The following is a 14,456-nucleotide window of genomic DNA, read 5'->3' as shown; positions in this document are numbered from 1 at the left end:
GAAGAAATTGTCTAAGTGATTGTTACAGCATAGAACATTGAAAATTTAACAAGAAAGGGAAGAATAGTATTGTTATTAGCTTGCATTTTCATCATCTTGCAACATTGGGGATAAGGTGAAGTTCTTTTATGATAGGGAAATGGCTATTTGTTTTGGAGTGACCTCCACCTACTCTTCCCATATCAATGTTTGCAACAAATTGCCAACTTTTGCTTAGGGATGGGACCTGATATGGCACCATCATGCAATACACTGCTTCGTTTTGTCACACCATCATGTGTGCTGAAGACCATTTCTGGATAAAAGAGAAGGATTTTGATCACCAGTATACTTTGGAAGTTTGAACTTGTTCAGTTCATCTGGGGAACCATTTTCTTCTTTTTGAGTAATATTTGAAGCGCTTAACTATTCGCCTTTACATGTCACTTGAAGATGGGAAAATGCCCCATGCCCATACCTTCATCTTTAGGTGAAGGGGAGCTGAAATGAGTCTCATGGTGTATATGATAGATTAGTATTAGTTCTTGGTGTAAACGAAAGTGTGTGAACCCTAGAAGAATTATAGAATATTCTAGCTTTAAACATTCCTGATCATAAAATCTTTACTCCGTTTCACTTTGAAAGACTAGTGAAGGTGGGGGTTATATTTGGGTTTTCAAATATGTATATGCTCTCATGTGTGATTATCTTGGGGATTGAATGCATCCAAAGGATTGTCATTTGGTTGGGCCCCAGTAGTGGCACTAGATAAGCCTCTGCCCTTTCACATGTTGGTTTATGCTTTTTTCGTTTTCAGCAAATTTATATGTGGATATAATTTCTTTATTTTGGAAGTAGTTAAAGTGATTGTAGATCTGATTTCTGAATTACAGCTGTATTTTATGAGCAAGTAGATGTGTGAAACCATAGAATTAAGAAGTTATTTTCCTTTCCAAGCATACAGAAACATAAATCAGAAACATAAAAATCAGAAATCTTTGAACAGGGTTGTGAATTGAAAGCATTGTCACAAGCATATGACTTGAGATTGACATATTAGCAGGGTCTAAATTATAGAGTTAGGTGTGAACTTTTAGAGCCCTGAGTTCTGAATTGTTTCAGTTGAAAGGCTACTTGTCTTTCCTTTGTTATTTTCCTCTTTTGACCACTTACTTTTTGTATTTTATTTTGAACAGCTCAATATAATGTGATCAGTAGTATATTTACAATTATATTTCTGTAGTTTTAGGTGTCACATACATTCCTTATCCTGAAGAAATGAAATACTGAACTGATAAACTAAGCTTTGGGGCAGCCCTAAAGTGGCTAAAACGAATCTTTAATGTGTTTCTTCTAATTCATCTTGCACCCACATAACACTGATGGCATTTGTGTCACATCTAGCCTTTTCTGCTCATAGCTTATTATTCCAATCAAAATATCCTTGGGTGAAAATTTCTCTGTGACTCAGATGTTTTACGGCATTCTACATTGTCAATGAGCTGTACATAAGTAATGTCATAATGCAACCAACTGCCCAGAAGTAATGTCTTTGATTTTCTGTAGCTCCATCCAATTGTTTTGGTGTGCCTTTTACCTAGCTGAACAAACTTCTTAATCTTCTAACAGCACACCCTTTGCTTTTTGACTCTAATAAGATCTTATGTACACCATCTGCCCGCAGGAGTAATATGTGACCAAATTATTGATGTTTACTGTTGCAGGGAGCGAACAGTGTCTACACTGACTTCGTTAGGGGCAGCTCCAGGGGCATTGACAGACCCAACACCCAAATTTGCTGCTGGCCGTACACCTGCAGATTTAGCTTCTAGCCAGGGACACAAAGGCATTGCAGGATATTTGGCAGAGTCTTCTTTGACAAACCATCTCTCTAGTTTAACTATTAATGAGAATATTATGGGGAGTGTTGCTGCAACTCTTGCAGGTGATAAAGCTGTAGAGACGGTGGAAGAACGCAATGTTGTGCAACTTGATGGAGGTAGAGAAGATCAGTTATCGTTAAAAGATTCACTTGCTGCAGTCAGAAATGCTGCTCAAGCAGCAGCCCGTATCCAAACGGCCTTTAGAATGCATTCATTCCGTAGGAGGCAAGCAATTGAATATGGTGATGGCAAGGGTGGAATATCAGAGAAGCAAGCACTTTCAGGTATTTATGTCCAAAAGAAATCTAATCTCGGTAACCATGATGAGCCTTTGAATGCAGCAGCCACACGCATACAGAGAAAGTTCCGTGGTTGGAAAGGTCGAAGGGATTTTCTGATTATTCGCCAGAAAATTGTCAAAATACAGGTATCTACTCTTTAACATATTCTCTTCTTTCTCAACACAATAGTTAGAAGTTAGAACCAAAACATTTAATGCTACACAACACAAGTGATAGCAAGAATAATGTTTGCCTATATCCTTTTTCAATACATGTACATTGCAATGTTCCATTGTAGCAGGTGTAACGTTATACAAACACATTTGTGTATGATATTCTGTTGGTTAAGTTTACATTAATATCTGAAGTGTTAAATGCAAAATTTTCTATGCACTAGCATCCCTCGATGCCTGGAAAAGCTTATAAACATACAAGGGGAATTCCTTCTTAAATGTCAGAGATGTTTGCAGCAGTTTGGGTTTCTCCTTTTAGCAGTGGATTTTTCATCTATTATTCAGTAAATGTTGTCTGTCCTATCTTGAATATTGTAAGGCAAGATTTGATTTTGAAGTAGTGCCTTTTCTCACTTAGTGGAATATTTCATTTTCAAACAAGTCTAATGGATAACCTTATTTGCAACAGTGCCTTGCATAGGTTTCACAGTCTGGAATCTCTTCAACTATCAGCAGCTGTAACCTGCACGTATAGTAATCAGATATAAACAACACATTTTTGTTTGTCAAGTTCTGTCCTCTGTTTAAAAAATCATTGTGTAAGGCATTATGTGTTGATTTGGGGTAGCATCAGATGTGCTCCAACCACGAAAATTGGTGGAGAGGCTAAGGCACATGAGATCTCCAATACCCAGAAAGGGTTTGGACAGATTCTAAACAGTTTGGGAGATATTAAAACAATTAATATTTTTAATGAAGTCCCTAAGTCTAAATTTAGGGAAAATAAAATATTAATGTGAATTAATATAAAACTGTGTTAGAATGGTTCAAAAATCATGGATCAAGCCAGATCTTATCTTAGCCGTTGATTAGGGACTTAATCTCGGCCGTTGATTTGTCAACGGGAAAAGTATAAGAGGAGGCTTGAGGGTCACTTGGAGAACCCATTGAGGGAGACCAGTCAGTTCAATTTTTGGAGCAGGGTTAGCTGAGAAATTGAACCAGTGGTCTGGTGAGCAGTCAGGAGGCAGCAAGTATGGAGCAGAGAGGCGGGATCAGCCACTGGAGATCAGCGTTGAGGCAGACATAGGGCTTTTCAGGTAGACGTAGAGGTAGCAGAAAACTGCGCAGTCACTAGCTGGGCCTGCGTGGGTGACACAAAGAGGCCCAGGGCTGACGCAGTCAAGAAGGGGTTGACGTAGAGAGTTTGAGAGCCACACAGAGGTTAGCTGGGCTGGCGCTGGGATTGGGAGAAGTGCTGGAGAATTATTTCTTTCTGTGGGTAAGCCAGTTTGGCACCTTGTTGTACTAAAGAATCGCTGAATAATAAAATCCTCCCTTGTTGCACCTGTTTTCCCACATTGGGTTTTTTCCGGGGACTATTGTCCAAAATACCTGTGTCAATATGTTAATGCTTGTGCATATGTTTGTTTCTATATTACGATGTGATATCTGCTGCAATATTTATTTTAATGTTTATTGAAGTAATTTCATAAATAACTTATTGTGGAATAAGTAGGAAAAATAAATCAGTTGCTGCAGTGATAGAATTTTCACATGAATCAGAGCAAGAATTCAGAGACAGAAAGGGAAAATCAGTTATGGGTCGAGAGCACAATGCAGAGGCATCCACATCAGGGGACTCACATAGATTTTCAGAGGATTGCACAAGAGAGAGATTTCGATTTCTCTATGTTGGCTTCCAGGATGGAAGAAGAAGTGGAGTGTATGACTAGTGCTACATCATCAAAGGTATGGTATATGCTATATAGACAGTGGAGCTTCATGGCATATGACAGGAATCAGGGAGTGTTTCTCAAAATATCGAGAAGAGAAGACGAACTTTCAGATCACCATGGGGAACAAGGCAAAGTGTACTCCAGTAGGGAAGGGTTCAAACAGAATTAGGAGAATGGTTCCGTGCTACAAATGTGCTGCATGTACCAGGATTGGGGATGAAATTATTTTCCGCGTCGCAACTACATGGCAAGGGCTATGACATCTACTTCATCAAGGAGAAGGTATACGTCAAACACCCGAGTTGGAAAAAGAAAGTGCAGATTGGGATAAAAAATAATCGGTTGTATAGATTGCAACTAGAATCACCAATGGCACTAATAGGCAGTCATGGAGACAAGGACTTGAACGAACTATGGCACAGAAGAATGGGTCACTTGCACCATGGAGCTCTGAGAATTCTCAGGAGCACTGTAATAGGAGCTCTAGATCTGAGTACAAAATGAGATGATGTATGCAGGGGATGTGCTCTAGGAAGGTATGCCAAGGCAGCGTTTCCTAGGAGCAAACACAGAGTCAAGAGTGCTAGGATTGATACACTCTAATATCTGCGAACCTATGTCCATCAAAGCTCTTAGTGGTGCTGAGTATTTCCTTACCTTTATTGATGACCACTCAAGGAAAACTTGGATTTATTTTCTGAAAACCAAGGATGAGGTTTTCTGTCGATTCAAGGAGTTCAAGGCTCTGGCGGAGAATCTGACTGGGAATAAAATCAAAGTTTTGTGCTTAGATAATGGTGGAGAATATGTCGATAAGGACTTCACTGATTTTTGCGCTAAGGAGGGCATCAAAAGAGAGTGGACAACTCTATATAATCCGGAGCAGAATGGGGTAGCAGAAAGAAAGAACAGGACTATTGTAGAAGCAGTGAGGGCCATGATGTATGATCAAGATTCAAGATATGCCAAAATTCCTATGGGCAGAAGCATGCAACACAATAGTCTATGTTTAGAATAGGACTCCTCATCGGGTAGTGGCCTAGACTTGATCATTAAGTTGCCCCACTCAAAAATTAGTTGTTTCTTTAAAAAAAAATTGCATTTCAAACATTACTACAAAAAAATTTGCAAAAAAGGCAAAACGCTCCCGAAATCGCTCCTGAAAAGGCAGGGAGCGAAATTTTTTTTAGGGAGCACGCTCTCGACTGGAGCGCGGATTGGGAGCGGTATAGAGGAGGGGGGGGCGCTCCCCCGCAACACTGGGACTCTAGCATATTGCTGCATACCCGAAGAAAAGAGGAAGAAACTAGATCAGACTACAGAAAAGGGATATCTGGTAGGATATAGCGAGAATGCTAAGGCATACAGAATCTATCTTCCAGGGAGCAGGAAGGTAGTAGTACGACGAGATGTAAAGTTCATGACAGGATAGGAAGATTCTCAGGATGAAGAGGAGGAGCAAATAGAAGCACCTGCTGGCAGAGGAAGAAGTAGCAGGGAACTTCGTTAGATTCTGCGAGATGCAGAGGACTTCATCAGTGCATCAAGAAACACTAAGAGGGAGCGAAAACAACCAAATAGATATCAGGCATTAGTAGCTCAGGATGGAGAGCCTGCCAGTTTCAAAGAGGTAGCTCAACATTAGGCTTGGTTAGATGTGATGGTAGAGGAATACAACTCCATAATGGTAAACGATGTCTGGGAGGTGGTGCCAAGACCTCAAGACAGATCAATGGTAGGTTCAAGATGGATCTACAAGATTAAATACGCTGCAGATGGCAGTGTTGAGAAATACAAGGCCAAGTTTGTGGCTAAGGGGTATGCTCAAAAAGAAGGGATTGACTATGAGGAGACCTTCACCCCGGTAGCCAGGTATACATCTATTAGGACCGTGATATCTCTTGCAGCCTAGATGGGATGGGAGATCCATTAGATGGATCTCAAAATGACATTTCTGAACGGGGGTAATAGAAGAGGAGGTATACATTGAACAACCAGAGGGCTTTGAAACTCATGAGAAGAAGTCTCATGTATGCATATTGAAGAAAGCCTTGTATGGGCTCAAACAGGCATCAAGAGCATGGTATGGTTGAATAGATGGCTACTTGCAGAAGATGGGGATTGTCAAGAGTGACGCGGATCCGAATCTCTACTATCTGGTTGCAGAGAACGAGCCGCTAATCTTAGTATTGTATGTGGATGATCTCTTTCTGACAGGATCATCCAAACTCATTGGGGACTGCAAGAAGAATCTAGCCACAAAATTCGATGTGAAGGATTTGGGACAAATGCACTACTTCCTATGGTAGGAAGTTTGGTAGCAGAAGGGAGAAATCTTCCTTGGCCAAGGAAGGTATGCTACAAAAATCCTGAAAAGATTCGGGATGGAGGACTGTAGACCTATGGCTACGCCATTGATCACCAAATGGAAGAAGATTGATGCATTAGAAGAAAAGGATGTTGATCCCACCCTATACATGCAGCTCATAGGGTCCTTGATGTATTTGGTCAATACCAGGCTAGACATTTGCTATGCTCTCAACACCCTTAGTCAGTTCATGGTGGAACCAAAGAGGGCACACTGGGCAACGAACAAACATGTTCTCAGGTATTTTCAGGGAACAGTTGATTATGGACTCTTGTAGACCAGGAGTAAGGATATCAGATTGAGTGGATTTACTGATGCAGATTGGGCAGGAAGTTCAGTTGATTGGAAAAGTACCTCTGGGTACTATTTCGACATTGGATCAGGAATGATCTCTTGGTGTAGTGGGAAACAGAACTCCATGGCTCTGAGCTCATCTGAGGAAAAATATATAGCGGCAAGTACAACTTCGTGTGAGGCCATATGGCTTAGAAAACTGCTTGTGAACCTATTCAAAAGGAATATGGAGGCGACCGGGATCATGTGCGATAATCAGAGTTGCATCAAGCTCTCTGAGAATCCAGTGTTTCATGATAGGCCGAAGCATATTTCTATCCTGTGTCACTTTGTTAGGGACTGTGTCCAACGAGGAGTTGTATAGTTGAACTGGACTACTACAGGAGAATAGGTGGCTGACTTCCTCACCAAGGCCCTTGGAAGGACAAAGCTTGACTACTTCAGGGAAAAGATGGGGATGGTAAAGAACCCGTTTCAATAGCAGAAATGGGAGTGATAACAACAAGGATGCAGAGGGAGTTGTAGTGCGGATGTAGTGTTGGGAGAAAGGACCAATAACAACACGGATGCAGAGGGAGTTGTTGTACAGATGCAGCAGTGGCAGTAGTAGAGCCATGGGTAGTGGTATAGGATGCAATAGTGCAGAAGATGTTGGGCAGGGAGGCTTAGCATCAGCACAGGGATCGATGCCCGATGATTAGGGTGATACTTAGTGAGGAGTATTACTAGAGCACAGTCGTCGCTAAGAGGGAATGCTGATTTAAGGTAGCATCAGATGTGCTCTAGCCATGAAAATTGTTGGAGAGGCTAAGGCACATGAGATCTCCAATACCCAGAAAGGGTTTGGACAGATTCTAAATAGTTTGGGAGATATTAAAATAATTAATATTTTTATTGAAGTCTTTAAGTCTAAACTTAGGGAAAATAAAATTTTAATGTGAATTAATATAAAACTATGTTAGAATGGTCCAAAAGTCATGGATCAAGCTAGATCTTATCTTAGCCGTTGATTAAGGACTTAATCTCGACCATTGATTTGTCAATGAGAAAAGTATAAGAGTAGGCTTGAGGGTCACTTGGAGAACACACCGAGGATCAGTCAGTTCAATTTCTGGAGTGGGGTTAGCTGAGAAATTGAACCAGTGGTTTGGTGAGCAGTCAGGGCAGCAAGTACGGAGCAGAGAGGTGGGATCAGCCACTGGAGATCAACGTTGAGGCAAGAGAGGCAGGCACAGGGCTTTTTAGACAGACGCAGAGGAAGCAGAAGACTGCGCAGTCACTAGCTGGGCTTGCATGGGTGATGTAGAAAGGCCCAGGATTGACGCAATCAAGAAGGGGCTAACAAAGAGGGTTTGAGAGCCACGCAAAGGTCAATGGGGCTGATGCTGGGATTGGGAGAAGTGTTGGAGAATTATTTCTCTCTGTGGGTAAGCCAATTTGGCACCTTATTGTATTGAAGAATTGCTGAATAATAAAATCCTCCCTTACTGCACCGATTTTCCCACATTGGGTTTTTCCAAGGACTGATGTCCAAAATATCTGTCAATGTGTTAATGCTTGTGCATATGTTTGTTTCTATATTACAATGAGATATCTGCAACAATATTTATTTTAATGTTTATTGGAGTAATTTCATAAATAACTTATTGTGGAATAAGTAGGAAAAATAAATTAGTTGCCGCAGTGATAGAAGTTTCACATTATGTTTTTTGTAATTAACTCATACTATTACACTTGAAATGCTCGAGACTGGTGCAAAATACAAACATGTACTTCCTGAGCTTTATTTGAAAAACTTGAAATTGAAATTGAAATTTTATGATGTCCTTGGGTGACAAAAGGCAATTAATGGGATTGAAAGATAAATCTTCATATTAATACACGTTTTAACAAATGAGGGATTGCTTAATGCATCTCTAGAGATATGTATCTAGGATTCTAAACTAAGTATTATCACAAAAGAAATAACAATAAGGAGATGATAATGAAGCAGAGTAAACTGCATGTGGAACGAACAAGGTTCCTATACTCAGAGGAATGCTCTGATACCAAATGGAACAAAGAAAGTTTGTATACGCAATAGACTACTTCAGAGGATCTGAAATATATAAACATCCATGATAGGACAATAATGTATTATAGAAGAATATTTGAATACAAGTGAGATGGTTGAGTTACAAATTAGGGTTCAATTTATATACCCAAGCAGGTACCCTTTCATGAATGGTCGTGTCCTTAGGGACATATGTCTTGATTAACTAATTACTATTAGAATAATGCTATTTTAGTGTTTAATGCTCATTCGGATAAGATCGTCAGTGATCTTATTAGCAGTTTCTTCTTAGAAACTTGCTGTTTCTATTTCTGTAAATACATTTGTATTATTTATTGAGCTACATTGCTCATTGTAAATAAATTCAATCCATTCATTGATTATGGTATCAGAGCTCGGGTATTTTTTTCGAAATAATTTTTCATTGTTTGAAAAATTTCGTGCTTCATTTCAAAATTGCTTTCTTGTAGTCAGATTTTTATTTTTATTTTTTTTGGGCATCGCGTTTTATCCTTTTTGGGCGTCGTGCTCCACTATTGCAGGTTCTTGACGAATAGCACCACGTCGCTGCCGCTGTTCTCTATAGAATCCTGTTCCGCGTAATCAGAATTTCCTCTCAGCGGAAGCCGAGATCCTGGAAGGTCAAATTCCTGTGTTCGACTCCCGCTCGGCTCTCTGTGTGAGGGCTACAACATTTTGCGACCCATCTTTTGCTTCTCGGTTATCTTTTGGTGGTTCGGGCACGGGGGATTCGGCGACCGTGGTTCGATTCTCTGGTGCCAACAGGTCGAGGTGCAGGTTGATGAAACCCACATCGACGTCGTTGTATAGAGTCCAATTGTTGCGACGGTTGATCCATCCTTCGACGAAGATTTACTGACGGCGGCCTCGGTCTCTGTTGTTGCCTGTCTGGTTGATTGATTTAGCAAAAATGTCAAGCGTTTCCGCAGAACAACCAGCGTATTCCATGGGGCCATTGCCCTGGTCGTTTTTCAGTGATCATTCTTCTGGTAGCCATGGCGACGATTCGGTTTGTTTCATGTCCCCTGGTCACAGTGGTGGGTTGAATTTGAATGAGATTCAGTATTCTTCTTCGTCACCGACTTCTTCAGATTACATGAATTCTTTGCCTTCAAGATTCGCAGCAAGTCGCGGGTTCGAAGACGATAGAAGTGCTTTGAGCTTTCCGGATTTTCTAGACATGAGCTGTGGCTATGAGAGCAATGGAGATGCCGCGGCTTTTGTGCAGAAAGATGCGCGGGGCGAGATGCCAGGCATTCGTCTTAATAACGCATTTGTGGGCTCTAGTTCGCCTCGGCTGGAGGATGTGTTTTGTGCCCTGCAGAAGTATTTGCCTACTAATAATGAAGATGAAGAGTCTTTGCCTGCTGTGGATGCTTATTCCTGCGACGAATTCAGAATGTATGAATTTAATATCCGGTGCTGTATGAGAGGACGGAGCCATGACTGGATTGAGTGCCCCTTAGCTCACCCCGGTGAGAAGGCAAGAATACACGATCATCGATGCTTTCATTATTCTGGAACTGCTTGCCCATACTTTAGAAAAGGAACCTGCTGCCGCAGGGATGCTTGCGAGTTTTCTCATGGTGTTTTCGAGTGCTAGCTTCATCCTGCTCGATATCGGACCCAGCCTTGTAAAGATGGACGAAGCTGTAAGCGCAAGGTCTGTTTCTTTGCTCATACTCCGCAACAATTCCGCCTGTTGCTAGGTCTTTCATCTCCCAACAACAATTCAAGAAGAGTACGATGCTACATGTTGCTTCTACTCTAAAGAACTATTCCCTGTCTCATCAGGGAGGGTCTCATCAGAAAGCTAATGTTGCAGAACATTCTGAGCAGAAGGAATCTGCCTTTTACGCCTTTATGGCTAAGAGCTCCTCAGATCATGCCCCGTCTTCTGCTTGGTACATTGACTCTGGTGCATCACGTCATTTCTCTCATAGGCGTGACTGGTTTACAGACTTCTCATCTTTCAGTGATTCCGTAGTATTCGGTGGAGGTGAGGAGTACACAACGGTTGGTAGAGGTACAATTTAGATCCAATTTGATGGGTGCACACTCATCTTCCTGAATGTGTACTATGTTCCTGGTATGGAAATTAATCCACTGTCTGTCAGTCAGATTATGAGGAACTCTCCTCAGCTCGATGTGGTGTTCAGTGCACACAAGTGCTCCATTATTGACAGTTGTTAAGATTAGGTATGTTCTATGCTTAGAGCAATTTATTTCAATTTTCACATTTAGCTCAATATCTTTTCCAAATTAGCAATCACATCAGCATTAAAGTAAAATGCAGATAGAACATAAATATAAATCGCAGAAGACAAGCCATGATAGAGGACACAAGATGTGGCGCTAGCTAGGGACAAACCCCAATGTGGGGAAACCCTTGATCAATTCTTCTTTTATGTTCGTCAAAGTTCAGCAAAGAAAGTGAGAGAGATAGTACATTTACAATAGAAGTCAATCACTTTGAATTTTGATATCGGCATGAGATCAGTCGAAGATATATTGCTTCAACTGATTCTCTAAGGTGACTCGTTCACCTATCATAGTGTTGCATCTCGTCTATTTGTTGCACATTACCGTGTGACACCTTGCTGTACTGTCACATGTGTTGAACCTTGATGACTGAGTTGCTCTCATCTTCATGTTGCTCATCATGCTGCATCTTCCATGGTCTTATTCATCATCAAGCTGCCCATGCTCATGATCTCATTCATCATTACGCTGCCCATGCTCATATCATCATGCTCATGATCTCATTCATCATTTCGCTGCCCATGCTCATGATCTCATTCATCATTATGCTGCCCATGCTCATATCATCATGCATCATTATGCTGCCCATGCTCATATCATCATGCTGCCCATGCTCATATCATCATGCTGCTTATTATGTTGCCCATGATCTCATACATCATACTGCCTTCCTTCAGAGACAGATGCTTCGGCTGTTTCAGTAGTTCCCGGTAGTTCCAGCTTTTCCGGCAGTTTCGGCAGTTTCGACATTTCCGGCTTTTCTGGCTTTTTCGGCGTTTCTGGATTTTACGATAGTTTCGGCTTTTCCGACAGTTCCGACTTCTCCAGCTTTTTTGGCGTTTCCGGCGTTTCCAGCTTTTTCGACAGTTCCGGCTTTTCTAGCTTTTCTGGCAGTTCCGACTTTTCCGACTTTTTCGGCTTTTCCTGCAGTTCCAGCTTTTTTGGCTTTTTCGACACTTTCGGCTTTTCCAGCTTTTTCCAATTTTTCGGCAGTTCCAGCTTTTCCAGCTATTCCAGCTTTTCTAGCAGTTCCGGCTTTTCCGGCTTTTCTGGTTTTTCCAGCAGTTTCGGCTTTTTCGGCTTTTCCTTAGGATCTCTCCTCCTACTAAAACCCAAAGACAAGTAGAGAGAGGAAGAGATCCAAGTGTGTGTAGAAATGACTTGACGTCCTCTTCTATTTATACTAAAACATAGAGGTTGAATAGACATGACTATTAGGCTTTTGAGCCTACATAAGTTGTTGGCCGACTTAACAATTTGTCCATAACATAAATAAATTCATAACTTCATAAATACTTATCAGAATCAGATGATCTTTAGATCAATCCTACACCTCTCAATGAGAGGGATCCAGTAAAAATATCAGCTGCCATAAATAATATGACCCACATGGAGTTTGGCTCTAGTTGCCAATTTTAACAACAGGGAAACTCATCGTACGGTTGCTGTTGGTCTATAGGATCATGGTCTATACAGGCTTCTTGACACTGGTGATTCTCTAGAAGTAGATCTAGCAGCTCGTGTTTCTCCCATCTGTGGCATCAGAGATATGGGCATCTAAACATTCAGTATCTCTCTCAGCTATCTTAGGAGGGACTTGTGTCAGGGTTACCTGATATTCAGCCTCAGCGGTTGGGAGTGTGCGGCGCCTGTCAAGCTGGCAAGCAACATCACTCTTCATTCAAGGATGGAGAATCTTGGCGCACATCTAAGGTACTCCTGTTAATTCATGCTGATATTTGTGGTCCTATGGATACATCTTCAGTTACTGGTTGCAAATATTTTTTGCTTATTGTAGATGATTTCAGTAGAAAGATGTGGGTGTACTTTATAAAACATAAATCTGATGTATTTAGTATCTTTCAGAAGTTTAAGTCCTTAGTTGAAAAAGAGTTTGGCTATAATATCATAACTCTTAGGATAGATAACGAGGGGGGAATTTTGTTCTTCTGCTTTCTCCAACTTTTGTGATACCCATGGCATCAAACGCCAGTTAACTACACCCCACACTCCTCAACAGAACAATGTTGTTGCACGTCACAACCGTACAGTTGTTGAAATGGCTCGTTCCATGTTACAACACAGGAGTGTTCCGAACAAATTTTGCGCTGAAGCAATCTTTACTGCTATCTATCTTCTTAACCGATCACCTACTCAGGTTGTTAAGGGGAAGACTCCAAAAGAGGTTTGGTCTGGCCGTAAGCCTAAGATCAGTCACCTCAAAGTGTTTGGCTCGGTTGCATATGTTTGGATTCCAGCTGCTTGGAATCGGGACGTAGTATCGGGACGTAGTATTTGATGAAGACAAAGGGTTCTTTCAGTCCCCTCCTTCTGAGCAGTGTTCTGAGGATCAACCTCCCAATGTTCTTCTTCTGTTAGGTCCACCTGATGGGAGGGATGATGCAGCATCAGTATTTGATGATGCAGTACCTGAGTTCCCTTCGGAAAATAATCCTCCTCTCGCTGCTCTTGTTGTTCCTGAGCCTCCTCCACCTACTCCAGATATTGGTTTTTCTATTCTCTGGCGAAAATGGTGGGCTAAAACTATTGGTGATCTCCAGGATAATGAGCTCCTTGAAGGTAGAACTTCCAGAAATAAGAGCAAACAACAACCTACAGTAAATTTTGCTCTTATGGCTAACCTACACAGTGTTTTTGAGCCTCAAACCTATTCAGAGGCTAAGGGTATACCTGAGTGGGAATAGGCTATGGAAGCTGAATTCTAGAGTCTTCAAAAGAATCACACTTGGACCCTTTCTGATCTTCTTGCAGGGAAGAAGCCCATTAGCTGCAAATGAGTATATAAAGTAAAATACAAAGCTGACAGAACCCTAGACAAGTATAAGGCTCGCCTTGTTGCTCGAGGGTTCTCACAGAAGGAAGGCATAGACTATGAGGAGACCTTTGCTCCTACAGCCAAGATGAGTACCATACGGCTCGTCCTTGCCTTAACAGCTCAGTTCAGTTGGAAAGTCCATCAGATGGATGTAAAGAGTGTTTTTCTGAATGGTGACTTACAGGAAGAAGTCTACATGATGCAGCCTTCAGGATTCAAGGTTGCCGGTCAAGAACATAAAGTCTGTAGATTAGTCAAAGCACTCTATGGTCTGAAACAAGCCCCTCGGGCTTGGTATATGAAAATTGATAAGTACCTAACAGATCATGGCTTTCAGCGGAGTCCATCTGATGCAAACCTATATATCAAACATACTGGTGATGATATTCTATTTGTGGTTGTCTATGTGGATGACCTTATCATTACTAGCAATTTAGCACCTTTGATCCATGGGATCAAACAGGATTTATGCAACACTTTTGATATGACAGATTTGGGACTTCTTCATTACTATTTGGGTGTTGAAGTCTGGCAGACTGAGAACAACACCTTTCTCTCTCAATCCAA

The 14,456-nt window shown here is 41.4% G+C and overlaps 1 protein-coding gene across 1 annotated transcript in view; it reads left to right on the top strand.

The window, feature by feature from the left end:
• The window catches only part of LOC149162776 (calmodulin-binding transcription activator 3-like), a 351,577-nt gene that overhangs the window by 263,391 nt on the left and 73,730 nt on the right, over nucleotides 1–14,456 (top strand). The window contains exon 10 of the mRNA XM_089437389.1: nucleotides 1,704–2,289. Coding sequence (XP_089293515.1) covers nucleotides 1,704–2,289 — 586 coding nt within the window. The remainder of the gene's footprint in view (nucleotides 1–1,703; nucleotides 2,290–14,456) is intronic.

The sequence above is a fragment of the Pinus tabuliformis genome, chromosome 5_2 (genome assembly GCF_031772625.1).
Source record: "Pinus tabuliformis cultivar Carrire ecotype Pingquan chromosome 5_2, CPIR1, whole genome shotgun sequence".
NCBI classification, from domain to species: Eukaryota; Viridiplantae; Streptophyta; class Pinopsida; order Pinales; family Pinaceae; genus Pinus; species Pinus tabuliformis.
Note: the sequence above shows the minus strand (reverse complement) of the source record. Positions and strands in the feature narration are given on the sequence as shown.